This window comes from Oculina patagonica, chromosome 4 (assembly GCF_052425735.1).
Source record: "Oculina patagonica isolate OP01 chromosome 4, crgOcupat, whole genome shotgun sequence".
Taxonomy (NCBI): Eukaryota; Metazoa; Cnidaria; class Anthozoa; order Scleractinia; family Oculinidae; genus Oculina; species Oculina patagonica.
In genome coordinates this window covers 61,288,358-61,309,003 of record NC_135761.1, presented here as the reverse complement: position 1 = coordinate 61,309,003, position 20,646 = coordinate 61,288,358, and the positions used below count along the sequence as shown (strand labels likewise).

At 38.2% G+C, this 20,646-nt stretch overlaps 2 protein-coding genes across 2 annotated transcripts in view; both read left to right on the top strand.

Annotated features, from left to right (window-relative positions):
- Window positions 1-3,731, top strand: part of LOC144647809 (histamine H2 receptor-like) — a 410,332-nt gene extending 406,601 nt beyond the window's left edge. Inside the window, exon 2 of the mRNA XM_078507519.1 lies at window positions 2,285-3,731. Coding sequence (XP_078363645.1) covers window positions 2,343-3,221 — 879 coding nt within the window. The 5' untranslated portion in view covers window positions 2,285-2,342 and the 3' untranslated portion in view covers window positions 3,222-3,731. The remainder of the gene's footprint in view (window positions 1-2,284) is intronic.
- A 1,377-nt stretch (window positions 3,732-5,108) lies between these two features.
- LOC144650965 (uncharacterized) lies at window positions 5,109-20,030 on the top strand. The gene is made up of 2 exons (XM_078510808.1): window positions 5,109-5,299; window positions 15,004-20,030. Exon 2 carries the CDS (start codon window positions 15,015-15,017, stop codon window positions 18,867-18,869), a length of 3,855 nt encoding a protein of 1,284 aa, XP_078366934.1. The 5' UTR covers window positions 5,109-5,299; window positions 15,004-15,014; the 3' UTR covers window positions 18,870-20,030.
- The last annotated feature ends 616 nt before the right edge of the window (window positions 20,031-20,646 follow it).

Below are 20,646 nucleotides of genomic sequence, written 5' to 3'. Positions count from 1 at the left end.
TCTTCGCCGCCCAAAACAAATAAGTTCATTTTTTAAAGAAAACTATTAAAATAATTTTTCAGTTTTTAGTCAACAAAGCTCCAGAGTATAAGACTGAACAAAAAGAAAGTTGCACTGTTGTAAAGCGCTGTATAAGCTGTAGGACAATATTGCTAAAATGAACACCCGGTTTAAATGGAGTTTGATCGGTAAGGCGGTAAAAATTTTACGAGTAGATATCCTAGTTAGAATGTCAGTACATTCGTACACGAACCACAGCGAGAGATACGGTCGAACTGAGTACAGTCTTGTAGCTAACGCCATGTAAAGAGGAACAGTCAGCAATCCAACCAGTAGATCGGTCACAGCCAAACTAATCAGCAGAAAAAGAGTGCGTTTGCGTAGTGTCTGTTTGAGAAATATTCAGATGGTAAGAACATTTCTAACAACGATCAATGTTGCTAACGATCCAAAACACAAACTCCAGACGATGTTCCATGAGTTAAATCCATGACAGAAAGCTCGCAATTGTTTCCTTGTTATTCGCGAAGGTTAAACTTCCTGTCAGGAAAGAGAAAATCTGATTAATAGTCACTATCAAAAGTTTAAGACAGGAATTTCTTGTTTTAAACTATGTTCTTGTTTCCTGTTTTATTCTGTACGGTGCGGAATAATGACAAGCTTTAAAACATTAGACAGGAAATAACATAAACAAAATATAGTTTTAAAGCCAATTCAGTTTTTCGTACAAGTGAATAAATAAATAAATGAATAAAGAAAGAAAGAAAGAAAGAAAGAAAGAAAGAAAGAAAAAAAGAAAAGTAGTTTTCCTTGAAGGTTAGAAAGATCAAAAAATTAAAGGCGATTGGTATGACTGTTCTCCGAAAAAACAAATATTTTTTACTTGAGTGTCATTATAGCACCAAAAAAATCTTTCGCTGCTCACAATGTATACATCAGCTGCCTTGAATTATAAACAACATCGAAGTAGTAAGGGTTGTCGGTTTGAGTCGTTGCGAACACTTTTTTAAGTAAATAAATGGTTACCAAGCCTGGCCGAAGAGCATGTGACGTCTCAACGATTGGGATAGACAGGCGACGTCATCGTCACGTGACGGGTAAATCAAATCAGCTTTTATTATCATTTGCATCAGCTTTTAGCCTCCTCCATGCGTCACCATTTTGAAATAATTATGCCAGGGTTTGTTGGTAACACTATATACACCACGAAGCTTATTAACCTCTGTCATGTATCAGGTTTTTTAGTCCTTCGTGTATACCAATACAGTAGAAATCCGCGTATAAGAACCTAGAATTTAAGAAACTGTTAGGCTAAAATTTTCATTTTAAACCCCCTGTTCATGATCATAAGAACCTATTTAGCCTAATATTTTACAAAAAATGAAGGCACAGATGAAACTGTATGGTTATCATCTAAATTGTATTCTAGATAATTATTTAATAGAGCAATATATTCCATGACATAGCGGCGCCTGCCCACCACTTTGGTTTAACGGGCGAAGTTTCTAACGCTTTCTCCTCAACGTCTTGCATTACAAGCTCCGCGATCGCCGCACTGACTGGAGACCCCATGGCACATCCCGATACCTGATGGTATTGGTTTCCCAAGAATACAATAAAATTTTGAACAACTTAGCTAATGAGTTAATTGGATAAATGATTTCCAGTGTTCAGTGAGTTGCAGTTCCCGTAAAGGCAAAAAGGATAGAGCTTCATCAATGACAAATCTTCCAAGCACCTCATTTTTTCCACTTCTGTAAATAGTATCTCATCCTAACTGTCACAACTGCACCCAGGGTCGAAAAAAAAAAGCTTAAACTGTACATCACTTTGAGCATGGCAAATAGTTTCTTTCTTTTATTAGGGGGGCTTTCATTCTTGTTTGGTGATCAATTGTACAGGCGAGAAGATCTTGCTGATTGCCGGAAACCTAGCAACGATCAATACAACTACCATGATTCCCTGCAGGAGCGCCATAGAGAGAATCGGACATTGGTAAAATATGTCGAGGGCTACGCTCAATCTTTCTGATTACAAAGCAAAAGCGTTTGAACATTTTACGAAATAACTCAAACGGCTCGAATATTATATTGAGGGAGTGGAATTTAGCAGCTCTGTTAAGAAATCAAATTACAAATATCCTTTAAGAGGGCGATAATTAAGTATATTTTCAGTTCAGTGTTTAAAGCGAAGTACTGCAAGTTAATTTCTATTTAGTTTTGGAGAGATGACATATACACTGTTTTTAAAAACCCTGACACAGGAACTCCGTTTATGTCAACAGATAGAAGAGCAGAGACCTCCAACAGTAAAACGAAAAGAAAAGAGGTTGAGGTTCTGAGATGTTTTCTTTTCCTGAATGTGTAACCTGGCTTGCTGTGGGCTTGGCCGAATCTGTTGCTATAGTAACACTTAACATTATTACAATAATTGTATTTATACAAAATCGTAATCTCCGCAAGCGTAGTATGTGCTTGGTTATAAATTTGGCAGCTGTAGATATGTTGACTGGAGCATTTGCTGTAAATGATCTATTCCTTAACATTGGAGCATACCAGTGCAATTTTTGGGAGTACCACTCGTCTCAAAACATTGCAGCTAGTTATATTCTTACTATACTGTTACGTTTATTTCCCGTTTCTTCCGTAACAAACATCACAGTTATTTCTCTGGAACGGCTGCACGCGACGTTGCGGCCGTTCAGGCATCGCCTCGTTAAAAAATGGGTATACGTTTTAACAATTGCCGTTGTTTGGGTTACAGCTGGGTCGCTTTCAGTTGCTCCTTATTATTACTTTCTTTACTTATGGTTTTCATTCTGTTCAATTTGTCTGTTTATTATTTCTGTTTCTTATGCGTCCATTGTTATTAAAGTCCGTTGTGGAGCGCAGCCTCAACACCATGGTGCAGCCAGTAGAGAAAGAAAACTGACCATGACATTGTTGATCATGACTGTCGTATCTCTGCTGTTGTACTTACCATATATCATATTTAATTTCCTCGTTTTTATCAGTACTCTCGAAATTTTAAGTTCAATCTCCGTTTCAGTGTCTTTGCATTTACAAGGAGCAATAATAGTTTTATTTTATGCAAACTCGCTTGTAAATCCTATATTATACGCTATCCGCATGCCAGAGTACAGATCAGCAGTACTTGCACTCTTTCGCGGACGACCTCAGCAACAAAGACAAGTTGCAGTTATTCCTCTTCATGAAATGTAATGCAATTAATGTGAAGGACGTTTTTTTCTACCTGGTTTTGTTGTTTTGAAATATTAAAGCTGAAGTTTTAAATGAATATTGGTTTTGTAAGTAGGTTTGAACAGATATGGAGATGTCTTTACAGTGCAACTACTTTAACCAAGACCACCCAAGCAAATTGTTTGCAAATTGATCAATAGTGTTTAAGTGTTACAACAATAAAAAAAAGTCATAAATTTATTGCTTCTGACGTGTGCAGCTTGCTTAGTTTTGTCGGAAATCTATTTTAAGGTCCAAGGTATTTATTTTTCAATTTGCACAATATTTTGTCAGGTGGCCTTAGTTGGCGTAGTCACACTGGACGGGAATTTAACAAGACGATACACTCTAAACGTGAAAATAGTTACCACAGTCTTGCGTGTGCATGCCTATACTTAAGGTCTGAGAGTAGGAGTCTAAAATTCAGGCTGTATTGTTTGCGGTATCCGTTTATTAAATTTAAATTTATAAATGATGTTGTAATAAATCTTCGATGTATAGTAATAAAGACTTAGTAAAAAATGTTTAAATGCATACTCTATATTCAAATACACTTTTGATTATGATGAACACTGTATATAATAAAATGAAGAAAACTTCCCGATGCTATAGATTGTTTTTTTAGTTGGTGGAGCTCCCTTTAGCATTTTTCATAAATCCACTAACACTAAACGGAACTCGCTCATTTAATACGGAGAAAACCGTTCATTAGTAGTCATAATCTTATTGCTCCATCACCCCCGTCCACTACTGTCGGTGTGCTCAAGGTGAAAAAGAAAAACGCAATTTCTTGTTAATATTTAAGTGTATTATTGTTTTTTCAGTTTAACACGAAAAAAATTAGTTTACGACCTTGCTCGCCATCAGTGGTTGGCGCGTTCAACCGGCATCTGGAACGCAGTGCGCTCGACTTTCTTTGGGAGCTCAAAAATCTTGTTTTCTGAGTAAATTTCATTTCGTCTAATACATCACTCCACGTATTAATAAACAAAGTTCTTAAATAATAAGGAAATGAAAATGGTCAACCTTCTCGGCTCGTGATTCTCTACGCATTACCTTTGACAATCACGTGACAGATCTGACTCATCTTCCTGAATGTTTCAGTTTTTTAGAGGAAGACGAAATCCCATAATTACGAAGCAAGTATACAATCAGATAGCTTGTAATGTGCGTTCCGTTCTCTCGTGGAATAAAGATCTCTTTTTAATTATCCCGAGATGAAATAATATCCTTGCAATGATAAATTCGGACATGGGTACTATTATTATGCAACGGCGCTGGAGGTGGATTGGCCATGTCATCCGAAAGGAAAACGAATCCATCGCAAAGACACCACTATACTGGACACCCAAAGGAAAGCGCAAGCGTGGCACGCCCAAGAATACATGGCGACGTACAGTAGAGACAGAATTGAGGGGCTTAAACCAAAGCTGGAACACCATCCAACAGCTGGCCAAAGACAGACAGCAGTGGAGGACCTTTGTTGCTGCCCTACGTGCCAGTGGGCACAATGGGCAGTGAGAGAGTAAGAGTGAGAATGATAAATTCGACATTAAGTGGAAATAATGATTCACTCATAATGAAAGATTTATCGAAAATTGCATGATAATATTTAGGGTCATGGGTATAATTTGAGAATGTACGTAGATTGTATTTCTCAACTTGAATCACGATTGAAAACTAAAACACATTGGAAAGTGAAACGTGACGAGGGTGTGTAGCCATGACAAAGATGATAATACGCAAACATCTCGTAATGCCAAATGCCTGCTCAAACTCGGCTGACACATAAGTTTAGTGCTGGATATACTACCGCCGTAACTTGGTCCTTTTAACGTGTCTTGGGAAGAGGTTGGTCGAAAAAAAAAGCTTATCTCAGAATTCTTAAAAAAGACATTTCTTTGCGTCATTGCCATTTCGAAGGGAAGATACCTATTTAGCTGACTGTGATGTTGATTTGGATTTCATTTCGATTTCGACTCCTTATAAAACGGAAATTAATGTTATTGCTGAACCAGATCACGACTGTTGTGGATTTCATTCTGACTGGAACTGGGACAGTAAGTACAGTAAGTTAATTTTAAGAATCCAGTTTTAATATTTTAATTTCAAGTTGTTGGAGGCAATCGTTTTGTCTTTAACATTTATTTTCACTGGAAAGGGAGAGGAATATTAAGAGTTAAAAACTACTATAGCTAAAACTGCTTGTCGCACGGACCTCGCAAAGGTACATTGTATAGGTTTTGTTGTTGTTGTTGTTTTGCTGACAGTCTGTCTGTCGAATTTCCGCCGTTTTTTTATTTTTTTTTGATTTATAAGCCAACAAGAACGTAACGCACCATATCAAAAAGCTTTCTTTGGTCTCTTCATAAAGTTTAGTCTCACTTGAACCAGGTCTAAATTAAGGCAGGTAAAGAAAATAATTGAAATTGGGAATTGTCTAACTGGGTAAATCAATTGTGAAGCTTTACTAAATTGCATTCACAAGGAAGTATTAAGACTTGGCTTTTCTATCAAAATGATTTAGCCACTGTTCCGTTTTCAATTTTAGTCACACAATGTTAGAAGTTAAAATGTAGGCAAAGAACCCCATGAGTACACTAAAGACGACTTTTATGTTATTTTACAGAGACTTAACTTTGCACTGGAGAAAACATCTGTCCAAATGCTTCTCACTTTAGTTTCTCACGCATCCACAAGGCTAAAAAAATAAACAGTTTTCAGCACAGATCCGAACCATCTATAAAAACATTCTCCACTCTGAACATTGATCATTTAAAAATGAACTTGATCAACAAAATCTGGACTGCCATTTTTTATCTGAAAATGTATAGTCCTTATATGTTTTCCCATACTTTTAAGAAAAAGTGCTCAATATTTTCCTTTTTTCACATACAGGTAATGTAAGTGCTCGTTTTAGCAAGAAATTCACATACTTGGAAGTGGTCGTTTCATTAAATTCTTTCTATTTAAACAGTATTTTACATACTTTTTCTTCGGCGGTTTTGGTCATGTATTAAACGGTTTCACAAACTGATCCATTTCATTTGCGGATGCCTATTTTCTAACTTAACCCCTTGCCTACCAGAGCCAAACACACTAAGCGACCAGCGGCCATATTGAATCTTTAATGAGATTCTCAATTTGGCTAAACAATGGCATCTTTTCAGATAAAATATTAATGTACACCTATATTAAGCATTTAAAATGAATTCCTCTGCCTTCTCCGCGTTCTCATACTGTACAGTTGCCTTGTACAGCTCCCGAGAAATCGCCTTGACCATGTGCATTTGGAGGTTCAATATCTTCGATCGATTGAAACTTCTTCCTTGACACCTTCTTCTTCTTTTTGTTCAAACTCTTCAGAATTACTTGGCTCAAATTTGCTGTGACTTAAATCGCTTACATCACAGTCACAATTGCCAATTTTTTGAGCAATAGCTTCATCTGTGTCCATTTTGGCTTCACGCACACAAGCCGCCATTTTGAAAATTTTCAGAACAAAAAGCAATTTTTGGGGGTCAGCGGTCTTTCAAAAGTAGTGCCAGAGAGTGCCAGATCTTTCTCAACAACCAGGGATGATTTATTCAAGGCATCGCGAACAACCAGACTTTCAGTGGTGTCCTTTGGTTGAGGACGTATATATACGTCCTCGGTCGTTCCATGACAACAAATAGGACGTATATATACGTCCTTGGTAGGCAAGGGGTTAAAGGGGATTTCATATACCACAAATTATACTAGAAAAATAGTCAATACCAAAGTGGTCATTCGCGTGGATGTGTTCTACTATGTATGACAATTTAACCAATTTCGATCAATTCTTCCAGATGCTTGTAAAACAGTTAAATAAATGTAATACTAGCATAGGCTTTTATGCGACAGTTGTGTGGGTGTTATACTACATGTAAGAGGTATGGATGTAATATCACAGATCTTGGGTATGGATGTTATACCACAGATCTGAGGTATGGATGTTATACCACAGATCTGAGGTATGGATGTTATACCACAGATCTGAGGTATGAATGTTATACCACAGATCTGAGGTATGGGTAATATATCTCAGATCTTGGGTATGGATGTTATACCACAGATCTGAGGTATGGATGTTATATCACAGATCTGCGGTATGGATGTTATACTAGAAGTATGGATGTTATACCACAGATCTGAGGTATGGATGTTATACTAGAAGTATATATGGATGTTATACCAAAGATGTGACGTATGGGTGTTATTTCAGAGGTATGGATGTTATACCGGAACATTCGATACATCAGCATAGAAAAGCTGTTTCAAAATAATGAAAAAATTAACTTCTTACGTTTACAGCGTTTCTCGTTCGATTTGATATGAAACACTAAAGGGAATGAAAAATTACCATTATTTACTTTTGGTAGAACATTTAGTTTATTACTTATTATAATCATTTCATCGGGCATTGTGGCGGATTTTGCGGGCTAAAATGGAGAATTCAGCGGGCTAAAATATATTTTAGCCCGCTGCCGTGGACCAATCAGAAACAAGAAAATAACTAAGCCAGCCAATCAGAACTGAAAACCATTCAACTGTTCGCACCGTTTTCTTGCTGGCTGGCACAAGCTAGCATCACTTCAAACTTTGTTTAATTTGAGTCGAGACGCTTCCTTTATAACGACAAAATTGTTGAAGGACTGAACGGGGAAGCAAATTCTCAGTCTTCTCAGCTAGATGAAGAGGAATTCAGAAACTTAAAGAAGAATCCTGGCGGCGAAGTAAATGTAAGTTTGTCTTCATCGAGCGAAACTCGCTCAGTCGAATTTTAAACATATTCCAAACTGCCAGTTCAGTTAACAGCGCAATTAATTTAAACACTTCTAAATGACGACTATTTCTTTGCTGCCGATAGAATTTTGTAATCAGGTTTCCTTTTCAAGCAAAGATTGTTTTGAGTAATTTTGCGGTTTTCTGCCGAGTGTTGTAAACTTTTTAATAAACCTGATTTACAATCAGAAATAAACGCCGACTCGCAAGTCGGCAGCGTTCAAGATATCGCTTACTGTTCTTGATTTCTTAACTAAATACCCTCTGAAATGATTATAATAGTAATAGAGTTGATGTTCGCGGGCGTAAATATGTTTTTGGCCCTTCTCAGAGCTCATTTTAGCCCTCGCCTGCGGCTCGGGCTAAAATGAGCCTGAGTCGGGCCAAAAACATATTTACGCCCGCGAACATCAACTCTATTGTTATATTATAAGCTCTTTCATCCCAAGGCGCTACACGTCAAACTTATAATAGCAATAAGAAAGTTTAACGTATTGTTTTAACATGCGATGACTAAATCGATTTCTAATTTTTGTTAAGAGATGTAAAATTGTACAACACCGAACATCAATAGGTATGTTCATAAATTTCAAAAACTATGCTACGTTGATGTACGCAAGGCGTCGTCAATCGCCATTCGAATTCAATGCACCCAGGTTATCCATACTTTGCTTCGCCGACAACAACAGTGACTCTGATCATCCACCGGTGTGAGAGTAAGAAAAGGTGAAAAATAACACACTTCAAATGAATTGAGCAATTTCTTGGTTTCCATTGACGAATTTTTATAATTGGCTATAATAACTTAAACTGCTTTCATTGTGAACTTTTACTAAAACGTTTTTAAACGCTAGAAGTATAACAAAAATGCCATCATTTTAGAAACGAAGACAAGCAAACTCCATGACTTCTGACAGGAAATATCAGATGTTACCAAAAAAAACATTTTAGGGCGGGCTGGCAAATCTAAAATTAAAAAAGTATCGGCCAATCAGGCGCTTTCAAAAATTTAAGGAACATGCTACATGATTATAGCCCTGATTAGTTCACTACTGGGTTTTTTAAGGTTTATGTTGGACCTTATCGAAGAAGAAGACAACAGAAACAGGCTCAACAACCGTCAGCTGATATCACCAATGACAATGGCAGAGAACCGAATCGTGCTAACAACGGCATTGCGGAAGCTGCTGCTTTTGATGATGGTGATGATGATGATGATGATGATGATGATGATGATGATGATGATGATGATGATGATAATGATGATGATGATGATGATGATGACGCTTTGGAACCTGTTGATCTAGACAAACTATCGGTTGGCTTATATGTTGCAGTTGACAAGGCGGAATGGAGCAATCGACCATTAATAGGAAAGGTTCAAAGCATTGGTGCTGACACAGTCCAAATCCATTGTCTTGATGGTTCCTACGACGGGACATTTCGTGACTCATTTGTAGGAAGTGGTGCTAACAGGCATTCGTGGAAAGAAGACATTACAAAAAATCAAATCGTTATGATAGGAGTCCAGTTTACAAACAGCAGAAGACTTCGCAAAGAAGACATTGAAGAACTGAGAGCACGCTATCAAATGATTGATGAACAAAATGATAAGAACTCTGACGACGCGTGAAAAATTATTCTTATTGCCTATTAATTGGTGTTGAATTCACTCATTTTTGTGTTATACCAGGTTTCGCGATTGTGCTTTAATTTATTGTCATTTGTAGTTGGTGTTAATAACTCAGCAGAAGCTAAATATTATGCAACTTTTTTTGATTCTTAAAAATTAAAGTAATATTTACCTTGAAAAAAGCATTTCTATATTTCTTGTATAACATCCATACCGTGGATCTCTAGCATGATATCCATTCCTCTGGTGTAAAATTAATACCTCAGGTATGTAGTATAACAACCTTACCTTTGGCATAACATCCATACCTCAGATCTGTGGTATAAGATCCATACATCTAGTATAGCATCCATACCTCAGATCTGTGGTATAACATCCATACATCTAGTATAACATCCATACCTCAGATCTGTGGTATAACATCCATACCTCAGATCCGTGGTATAACATCCATACCTCAGATCTGTGGTATAACATCCATACCGCAGATCTGTGGTATAACATCCATACCTCAGATTTGTAGTATAACATCCATACCTCAGATCTGTGGTATAATATCCATACCTCAGATCTAACATCCATACCTCAGATTTGTAGTATAACATCCATACCTCAGATCTGTGGTATAACATCCATACCTTAGATCTGTGATATGTGGATGTTATACCAGAGTTATGATGTTATACTACAGTTTAAGCCATTGAGGTCAAGAATTATTCATTGCCAACTAGTTGCTCTTAAAAATTGACAAAAAAGGCCAAAATAAAGTTTTTCTCGTACAGAAGAACTAACACCATTATTAGTAAACAGATTTGCTATCGTTTTAAAATCTTGAACATAGCAGTAAAGAGTAAATACATGAAAATGATCGTTTTACAATTTTGCCCATTTAAAGTATATGAAAATGCCATAAATGCAATGTTCATTATTTAAAGTATGGGAGAAACCGTCTGATTTAAGATCAATCCTGCTAAAAACTTGGACTTGATCAAGTCCATTTTTAAATGATCAAGTGTTTCTGATAAAGTTAATAATCAACCGGCTTAATGACAGATTCTTTCAATACAATTCCTGACAAAAATATAATAATTTCAAAAATATGTTTAAATGTCTAGTCATCATGAACAAGCGGAAAATGAAAAATTGTCCCTCACTTTGATAGTTACTCGACATGACACGACACACTATCCGCCAGACTTGCCTATATCAAAAAGGACCAACATCCTCCGCATGATTCCAATAGGTGTGTAATTTGTAAATACCTTAACTTTTGATGATAACGTTAGAAACCAAGAAACCCGATGGAGTGTCTTTCCAAAGAAATCGCTATCATGACGCTGGTCAACTCTCGAACCCAACAATTAGCCAGCCACCGTTGAATCATTTTTAATATCCCTTTTTATAACACAGCTAAAGCAAAGCGCGCACTCTGATTGGCTAATTTAGCGTCTACCATTTTCCCATGGGTGGACGCTGACGAATACCTTCAAATCGAATACCTTCAATTTGGTTGAAAACCTTTAACTTTGGAGGTTTACTAAGCACTCAAGAAGCCAGAGTCGCCCTCGGCATACCTCGAGCAACTCTTACGCTTCTTTCGTGCTTAGCAACCTCCCGCGTGCATCAATAATTCAATAGTGTACTCTGTGGCGTTTACTATTTGTTTAATAGCTTTCAAATAAATTTATCGAAGTGAATATTATATGAAATGTCATATATATTTGAGCTGGTGGAAGATGAAATATATGACAGAAGAATTTAACTTAAACAGTTGTGAAAAGAAAGTCTGAAAAAAAAACATCAGACTAAGTCGAAAATATTTTTGGGTTACTTTATCTTCTGATATGTAATAACAAAATCGTAAATGGCTTTACCAAGGCGGCGGATTTTCAGGCATCATTTTACGTTGAAACAGGTAACCAAGAGTACTCCACAGACTATCTACCAAAGGCACAAGTAAAAGTAATTGGACCGAGTGGAGTACATTCAGGGAGTATCGGGCGAGTAATTTCAAAATCGGCTGGCGCGCGCGCGCAGCGCGGGCCGATTGAATTACGAGCACGCTCTCCCTGAATTGTACGACACGAGGTCATACTAATTAATGTATAATAACAAATTTGAGGTTAGGAGTCTTGAAAACCTTTTTTGTGTGAAAACGTCAAAGGTAAATTCAATTGGTTGTACAAACAGTAGGAAAACAGTAAAAAGAACCATTTGATGCAAGTGATTGACGCGCGAATGGCATAGGTGTCCAATTACAGGTATCCAATTTAAGTTGTTCAAATTGGATACCTGTAATTGGATCAGTGATCGCGCGCCAATTTCGCGTCAAATAGTGCGCGCAGGCCAAATAAAATCGAGAATTTTGTTATAGATACGATTACGATTTTAATTATACTTATAACAATGGAAAATCCAAGAGAGGTCTATTAAACCCGTTACCTCACACTCTCTATGTCTTTGTAGAGTCGTGGAGATAAGTTCAAGGGTTATCATCCATTCGCCTTAATTATCTGAGTAAAATTTCTGTTGTTGGGGTCTGTTGCAATTGGTTTGTGTTATTTTATCCATGCAAGAAGAACGAAGTGTCTGTGTAAGTGTCCATCTTTCAATATTTCTTCAGAGAACAACAAAACAACAACCTTATATGCGAGAAATTGCTGCAGTGTCCATATATGGACGTTCTTGTTAACTGCCATGCATACATAACAAATATCATGCGATGTACGTAGTTCGCCGTATTTGGAAGAGCGAATTTGCAAAGCGCTTCACAACCACAGCTTATCTTACTGAAAGAAAATCGATTCGTTGACAATTTGATCGATCAATAATAAAACAATTATCTTGATCACTCTTACTAAATAATCTCGTGATTTAAGTTTCGTCAGCTATCACGTGATAATTCGTGCGATATCGCAGAATAATTTTTAAATTTTTTCGTATTTTTGTGAGTTATTTTTTATCCAAATTACAACTAAAGGAGCAGCAGGATGATAGATTTTTGAGAGTCGATGGCACTTTTAAATTTGCACGAGAGAATAGGGTTGGATTAACAACATCTATTGTCAGTTGAAAACAATAAAGAGTCCTAAAATTTTAAAGCGTAAATTACAAAATTAGACTACCATTCGAAGAATATTGAAACGTCATAATTCTGCTTTTGTCACTGGTGTGTTCGCACCGAAATGGTCTCGCGCGCTACATGAATGAGCACTGCACCTATTAACTTTAGAGGCCTTCGTAATACCCTTGAGTATTGAGCATAGTATTTTTATGCACTCCCGACTTACCGTCGCCCTCTTATGCGTTCATACCCCAAGAGTTGTGTTTTTAGCTCATTTTCCTCCCCAACCCACCCCCTACCAACCATCCTACCCTCAGTGACACGAACCTCCATTTCTGCTGCGAATTATTTTCACCCATATCTTACTATCCGCTAGACTTACTCCAATTCGCTCGTTAGATTCGCAGGAGACTGCTGGATACGGAAACAGAGTGTGTGCGCGGGCTTGAAAAACAAAATGGCGGCGGGTCGTGGCGGAACGAGCGACTCGTCTCACCTGCAACGCGCCAATTTTGAAATGTGGCGTCACCAGTGGATTTTTCTACCGGTGACGCAATCAAGATTATGTCAATCATATTATTGCGCGCGAGCTTACTAAGCGCGCTTTGCTCGCCAACTTAGCGCGCGCTGCTCGCGAGATACAGTTGCATTTTCACCTTTTAGCAGACTGGAATAAAAACTAGTCTTGGCAAACAACACAACTGTATTCTTTTGTGCCTGTCCCTTTTCAATCTTACAGAAATGAGAGAGCAATCAAGAGCCATGAATGTGATTTACCACAAAAAAACCCGAAGAAAATCGCATTTTTTACTCACTCCACGGCGCGCGTCAACTGCACACGGTGCACGAAACTGACGTCAACACGATAAAAGAAACCAACTCAATGCGCACAAAATGATGCAATTTGTCGCGGCAAGAAAACGTCAGCCAGAATCAATGCAAGTGAAACAAGTCGCTCGTTCCGAGCCATTAGTGTGGCATTCAGTGTGCTTCGTGCATTGCACACGGACAAATAAATTCCGTGTGGTCACTCGCACGCGATTTCAAAGCGATCTTTTACTCAATATCTCTATCGAACGAAACGAGCGACTTGGGGCAAGTCTAACTATCCGCGTGTGCCATAGGGATGCAGTATAACAATTAAAACTATTCTACTATTAATAATTGAAATGTCGGTTACATGGCTCAAGATGAAAATAATAAAGATAAAGTGAAGTCTGATCGAGAGCTAAGACAAATGATTTGATAGGTTGGTCCGAGTAGCGCAGTGAATACGAAGAGTATGGTTCAAAATTGATTTCAAAACGGTTGTAAAAGAATACTACATTTCCCAAGGCATCGGTTAGTAATTTTGTGAACAGACCAGAAGTTAACAAAACTTATGGCTTACAACTTCAACCACTAGGGGACGGAGGAGGAGAGGGGGGGGGGGGGGGGTTCTACAAAATCTCGACCAAGATGAACGTTTTGGCTTCATACATTTATTTATTACGTCGAACCAAAAAAACTATGCATATTTTAAAATAAGAGACTCTGTAATATTTTTGGTGCAAAGAAACATTCGATATGCCTTCTTCCCGAGAAGTAAAAAAAATATAAACCTCATACTTTTGTCAATTATCGGCTGGAAAGCATACTAAATAAATAAAATAAATAGTTCGAAATAGTTGATACAAACAGGCAATTACAACTATCACAACAATCAATGGAGTCTTCTCGCTCGCTAAATCACTGCTTACTCGACAAATCATGAGGCTCTTTTTTTCAATGTGAAATTTACATGCAAAAGCTAAAAATATGGTGCCATGTTCGTCGATAATTGTCAAACTTTTACTTCACAAAACGACCATCTCCGCATATTCTGCCGAAGAAATTCTTCCTAAACACACTTGGACGCCATATTTAAAAGGAACAGCACAAAGACGGGAAAAAATTCACGAAAAATCGAAGATTACAAGTACGAAAGAGCTGTTTTCGCACCTGAAAAAAGCAGCCATTTTGTTTCAACCAGCGGTTTAACCATTGAAATTGTCTACTTCGTGTATCATACCCCAAAAATATCCAAGGAAACGAAGTGATGTAATTTTCCACGCATATATATGCGTGGTTCGTTCCTTATAGGGGTTAAGAAAGTCTTAAGCTTTAACTAGATCAATAACTCCTGTTGCTGTTACTATTACTTACTAAACGAAGTGATAAAAATAAAAAAATATACAAGTAATATAACTAAACCCATTCTTCTCAATCATTTATTCCAACAGAAGTGCTTCTTATGGACAACGGAGGCGAGGTTTTAGATGTCATCTCTATCGGCCTAGTTGTTGCCTGCTTCCTTTTTAACTCCAGTCGGGTACTAAAGGCCATCCAGTTGTGCAAAGAATGCCTGTTTATCCTGAAAACCAAAGCAGTCATAAAAGACGAGAAATTGGACGATAGGGGTCTAAAGGGGATATATTTGGAAATAGTAAAGGCGTACTTCTTTCTTAGTGATTATACAAACGCTATAAAATACGCCAGAAAACTACTTCGTATTCACCGCGACTGTGGCGAAAAGCATAATGAATGTAAGCTATGCATACAACTAGCAATAATGTATCTTCATCAAAGTAGATATGTTGAGGCAAAAGAACTATGTGAGAAAGTGCTCCCAATCAGTATAGAAATAAATGAAAAAAAGGTAGAAGCCTATTGCTACGGACTCCTGGGAACCGTATCTCACGAATCAACTAGTGAATACGAGAAGGCTATGGGATATCACGAAAAAGCACTTGCGATCTTCAAACAAATTGGTGACCGAAATGGAGAAGCTACCTGTTACGGAAACCTTGGAACTGTGTGCGAAACACTTTGTGAGTATGACAACGCTAGAGAATACTTAAAAGAAGCACTTGCGATTCAGAAAGAAATGCATAACAAAAGCGGTGAAGCACATTCTTACATAAACCTGGGGACGGTATATCAAAAAATCGGTGAACACAAGAAAGCAAGATCATACCTTGAAGATGCACTGGCAATTAAAAAAGAAGTCGGTGACAGATATGGAGAGGCCTTCGCGTATAGAATGATTGGGATCGTGTTTGAATCGGTTGGTGAATACGACAAGGCTAGAGAGTATTACGAGAAAGCACTGTCGGTAAACAAAGAAATTGGTTACAGAAATGGAGAAGCTTCCTGTTATGAAAACATTGGAACAATGTTAAAATCTGTTGGTGAATATGAAAAGGCCAAGGCGTTTCAGGAGAAAGCACTTGCTATCAAAAAAGAAATTGGCGACAAAGATGGAGTAGCTTTCTGTTACATAAACCTTGGAACGATGTTACAATACATTGGCAACCATGACAAAGCAAGAGAATATCTCGAGGAGGCATTGGCTATCCAAAAAGAAATTGGTGACGCAAAAGGGAAAGCCTTTTGTTACCGAACACTGGGAACGGTTTACTATTCACTTCGAGATTTTGCAAAGTCTAGAGAATATCTCGAGAAAGCACTTGCGATCAAAAAAGAAATAGGCGACAAAAATGGAGAAGCCTTCTGTTATAAAAACCTGGGGACCGTGTATCGATCATTTGGTAAATTTAAAAAGGCTAAAGAATATGTTGAGAAAGCAATTATGATCAGCAAAGAAATTGGTGACAGAGATCTAGAAGCCTTGTGTTGGGCAAGCCTTGGAACTATTTTTGAATCCGTTGGGGACTATGAGAGAGCTAGAGAATATCTTGAGAAAGCATTGTCGATCAACAAGGAAATTGGTGACAGAAATACGGAAGCCGCGTGTTTAGCAAACCTTGGAACTATTTTTCAATCCGTTGGTGACTATGAGAAAGCTAGAGAATATCTTGAGAAAGCACTTGCGATCAGCAAAGAAATTGGTGCCAGAAGTACAGAGGCCTCGTGTTGGGCAAACCTTGGAGATACTCTTCAATCCCTTGGTGACTATGATAAAGCTAAAGAATATTTTTTGAAAGCACTTACAATCAGCAAAGAAATTGGTGACAGAAACAAGGAAGCTTCGTGTTGGGTAAACCTTGGAAATACGCTTCAAACCGTTGGTAACTTTGAGAAGGCTAGAGAATATTACGAAAAAGCCCTGGCGATACATAAAGGTAATTTTGACAAGGGAGGGGAAGCCTCGTGTTGGGGAAACCTTGGAATTGTGCTTGAATCTGTTGGAGAATATGAGAAGGCCAGACAATATTATGAAAAAGCGCTAGTGATCAATAAAGAAATTGGTGACCGAAATAGAGAAGCAGATTGTTACGAAAACCTAGGAGCTCTGTTTCAAGTACTTGGAAAATATGCCAACGCTAACGAATATCTCCAGAAAGCACTTAAGATCAGAAACGAAATTGGTGATAGACGAGGGAAAGCGTCATCGTATGGAAATTTAGGAAATCTGTTTCTATATCTTGGTGACTTCGACAATGCTAAAGACTATCACAAGAAATCTCTTGCCATCAGAAAAGATATTTGCGACAGGAAAGGAGAAGCTCTAAATTACCTGAACTTAGGTACTGTGTTTCAATGCCTTGGTGAATGTGATAAGGCGGAAAAATATTACAAGGAGGGACTCTCAATAAGTGAAGAGATTAGCGACGAAATGAAACAGTTCTCTTTGCTTTGCAAACTTGCTTGGGTTAAACTGATACAAAAAAATATTCAGGAAGCTTTGTCGTATCTCCTGTCAGCTGTTCAAAAATGCGAGGATTTGCGTGGTTTTCTCCGACACAACGATCAATTTCAAATATCGTTTACAGACACGAATGCTTCCCCCTATTGGTTGCTCAGTTCCTTGTTTTGTGACGCTGGAAATCTTAACGAAGCTCTGTATGTTTCAGAACTTGGACGGGCCAGAGCTCTGGCTGATTTAATGTCAGCTCAGTACTCTGTGGAGAATCAAATCTCAGCTAATCCTCAAACATGGGTTGGAATTGAAAAGGTCATGACCAACGAATGTAAATCTACGTGTCTTTACGTCTCTTATTCTTGTGACAATATATGTTTGTGGATTCTTAAAGCAAACGGAGTCATGCATTTTAGGAGAAGTGAATGCCAAGAAGATGGAATGGATATCGAAAGTGGATTAGTTAGAAGTGTGGATGACTTCTTTGTCAATGAAATCTTCAGATGCTTTTGTATTTTAGCTGAGGAAAATTGTGAAGACCGATCTTTGAACGGTTTTCAAAGGGAACCTATGTCATGTGAGCAAAATTGCTATGAAGCTTCCCGAATTGGAAAGGATGACAAAGATAACCTAGGACCGAAGGTAAATCTTTCTTTGTGCTACAAATTGATCATCGCTCCTGTGGTGGACTTACTTGACGGCTCTGAAATCATCATCGTTCCCGATCGTTCTTTATACAACATTCCATTTGCCGCTTTAACTAATGAAAATGGGAAGTATTTATCAGAGGCTTTTAGGATCCGGATAGCTCCTTCTTTAACAACTCTCAAGCTAGTTCATGACAGTCCAGTAGACTATCACAGTCAGACTGGTGCACTGATAGTGGGGAACCCTGAAGTCGGCGAGGTGCATTTCAAAGGACGGCTCAGGAACATTTCGCGACTGCCTTGTGCAGAAAACGAAGCGAAGATGGTAGCAGGAAAGCTAGGTGTTAAGCCATTATTAGGACAGCAAGCAACTAAGCAGGCAGTACTTGAAGTAATGAACTCTGTATGTCTGATACATTTTGCTGCACACGGTGATGCAGAAAGAGGAGAGATTGCCCTTGCGCCAGCTTTTCGTATTCCTAAAATGATACCTCAAGAAGAACACTACTTATTGACAATGTCTGACATTTCAAAAGTTCAACTGCGTGCTAAACTGGTAGTACTTAGTTGCTGTCACAGCGCACGTGGACAAATAAGAGCCGAGGGAGTTGTTGGAATCGCTCGAGCATTCTTAGGATCAGGTGCACGCTCAGTGTTGGTTGCACAGTGGGCCCTGGATGACAGTGCAACAGAGCAGTTCATGAGTCATTTCTACGAGCACCTTGTTTGTGGAGAAAGCGCCAGTGAATCTCTTCACGAGGCCATGAAGTGGATGAGATGTAACGGCTATTCTGACGTAAGGCAATGGGCACCTTTTATGCTGATTGGAGACAACGTGACATTTGATTTTGGAAAATAAAAACAACATTCGTACAGAAAGGCTTTATCTTGCTCAAGAGGTAACAACCTTTCGTAAAGAGCTGTAACTAGATACTGGGGATTTAAAGAATTAGTTGCTTTTCAGTGAGAACTGAGAACAAGGATTGCACCGTAACAATTCAGTACGTAATTTACATTGAATATAACTTTAACTTCAGTATGGAATAATCTGGCAACATCTATCAAAGAAATTAAAAACAAAGCCAACAATTAGCTTATTAGGGAAAAAGATTAAAACGCATTTTCTCCTCGAACAGAAGGGTTCATTTCTTTGGGAGAATCCAAGACTGGAGTTTTAATCTCAGATCACACAGATACTTCGCTAAACGAAGAATCCGGAAATTGATTTTTTTTGCCTTGACAACCCCGTAGACACTATTCGCGCAGAAAACAAAATATCAGCAAATATTTATTTTTCGTCGAAAGTTTCCTTACCAAAATCATTTCAGCATACAAAAGCCTTCACAAGATTACACGCCGAAGCAGTTCCTTTTTCAGCCTGAAGCATAATGTGGCGAGAACGCATCTGAAAGCAAAGAATTCTGCGAAAAGATGATTAATGCAAACTACACTCCTGACGATTTCAGAAGAGAACAGCTTCCGTAGACACAAAGTGACTGTTCGAGAAACCCTGCATCCAGTTTAAAATGACACTTCACACTGAAGCTACGGCTACCGTTACCTTTTATAATGAATCATTTTTGTATGATAATCTAGATAGGCACTTAAAAAATTACCGTATAGATAGTGTTTACAAATAGCGTACCTGTTATTTTCACAGCCAAGGCCACTGGGCCAATGCCCTTTTTTAACCCTTTCCCAAAGAAACGTACAGATCACAAATCCTAAAACTCTGGATTTATTGATCTCATGAATCCACTCGGAATGTGGATTCTTCAGATTAATAATCTATTTTCGGATTTTAGTAAAGGAACACAACATCCGTTTTTGAATACTAGAATCCGGTTTGGATCTTCCTACAGAAACGCACCCTAAAATTTCAATCGATATAATTTTATCACTCAGTAAAAAGTAATGATAAGAGTACTGTAATCAAACATATTATAGTCATGTATATTTAAATCAGTCCAAAGGTAAACTTGTCTAGGGGCTCTCCTGCCCAGATAAAATAAAATTACAATTCCTGTAATCATCAAAAAGGGCAAATAAATGATTGTTAAATTGAAAAATAGCCTTGAGTAAACTGCTCGGCGTCAAGTGGTGTCATAGTTACAAGGAGTGGCTCATAAAGGAGCTGATTATCACAGTGGGATGGGAAAATAGCCTTAAGTCAAGCATATGACAACTAAAAGAAACACATAATCCCCGTTTTTATTTTACGTCTTTGAAAAGAAATACGGCAAACGCGAAAAAATAAGGCGAGCTCTCGTCTCACCCAACGGCCCCAACAGAAAATAGCACCGATCAGAAAACAACACTTCGAGCTGACGTGTGCAGGGTTAGGAGGGCTGACGTACGTATAAAGCCGGTCCGGAAGAAGCCGCCTGGCGTCAACCACGTCACAAACTCATTTGGCGCGAGCAATTCAGCCGCGGGGCAATACAGAATATTCACGAAGCTTTTTTTAACTTTCAAACGGAACCACGCTCAAAAAAGCCGTAACGGGAAAATACTTATTGACTGCTTTAAGTCGGGCCGGAGAGGTAAATATTTGGCTCTCGATGGGTCATTTCACTGACCCTACCGATCAGTCAATAAGCTTCCCAGATAAATACGGCCATTATCCGCTGTACTTG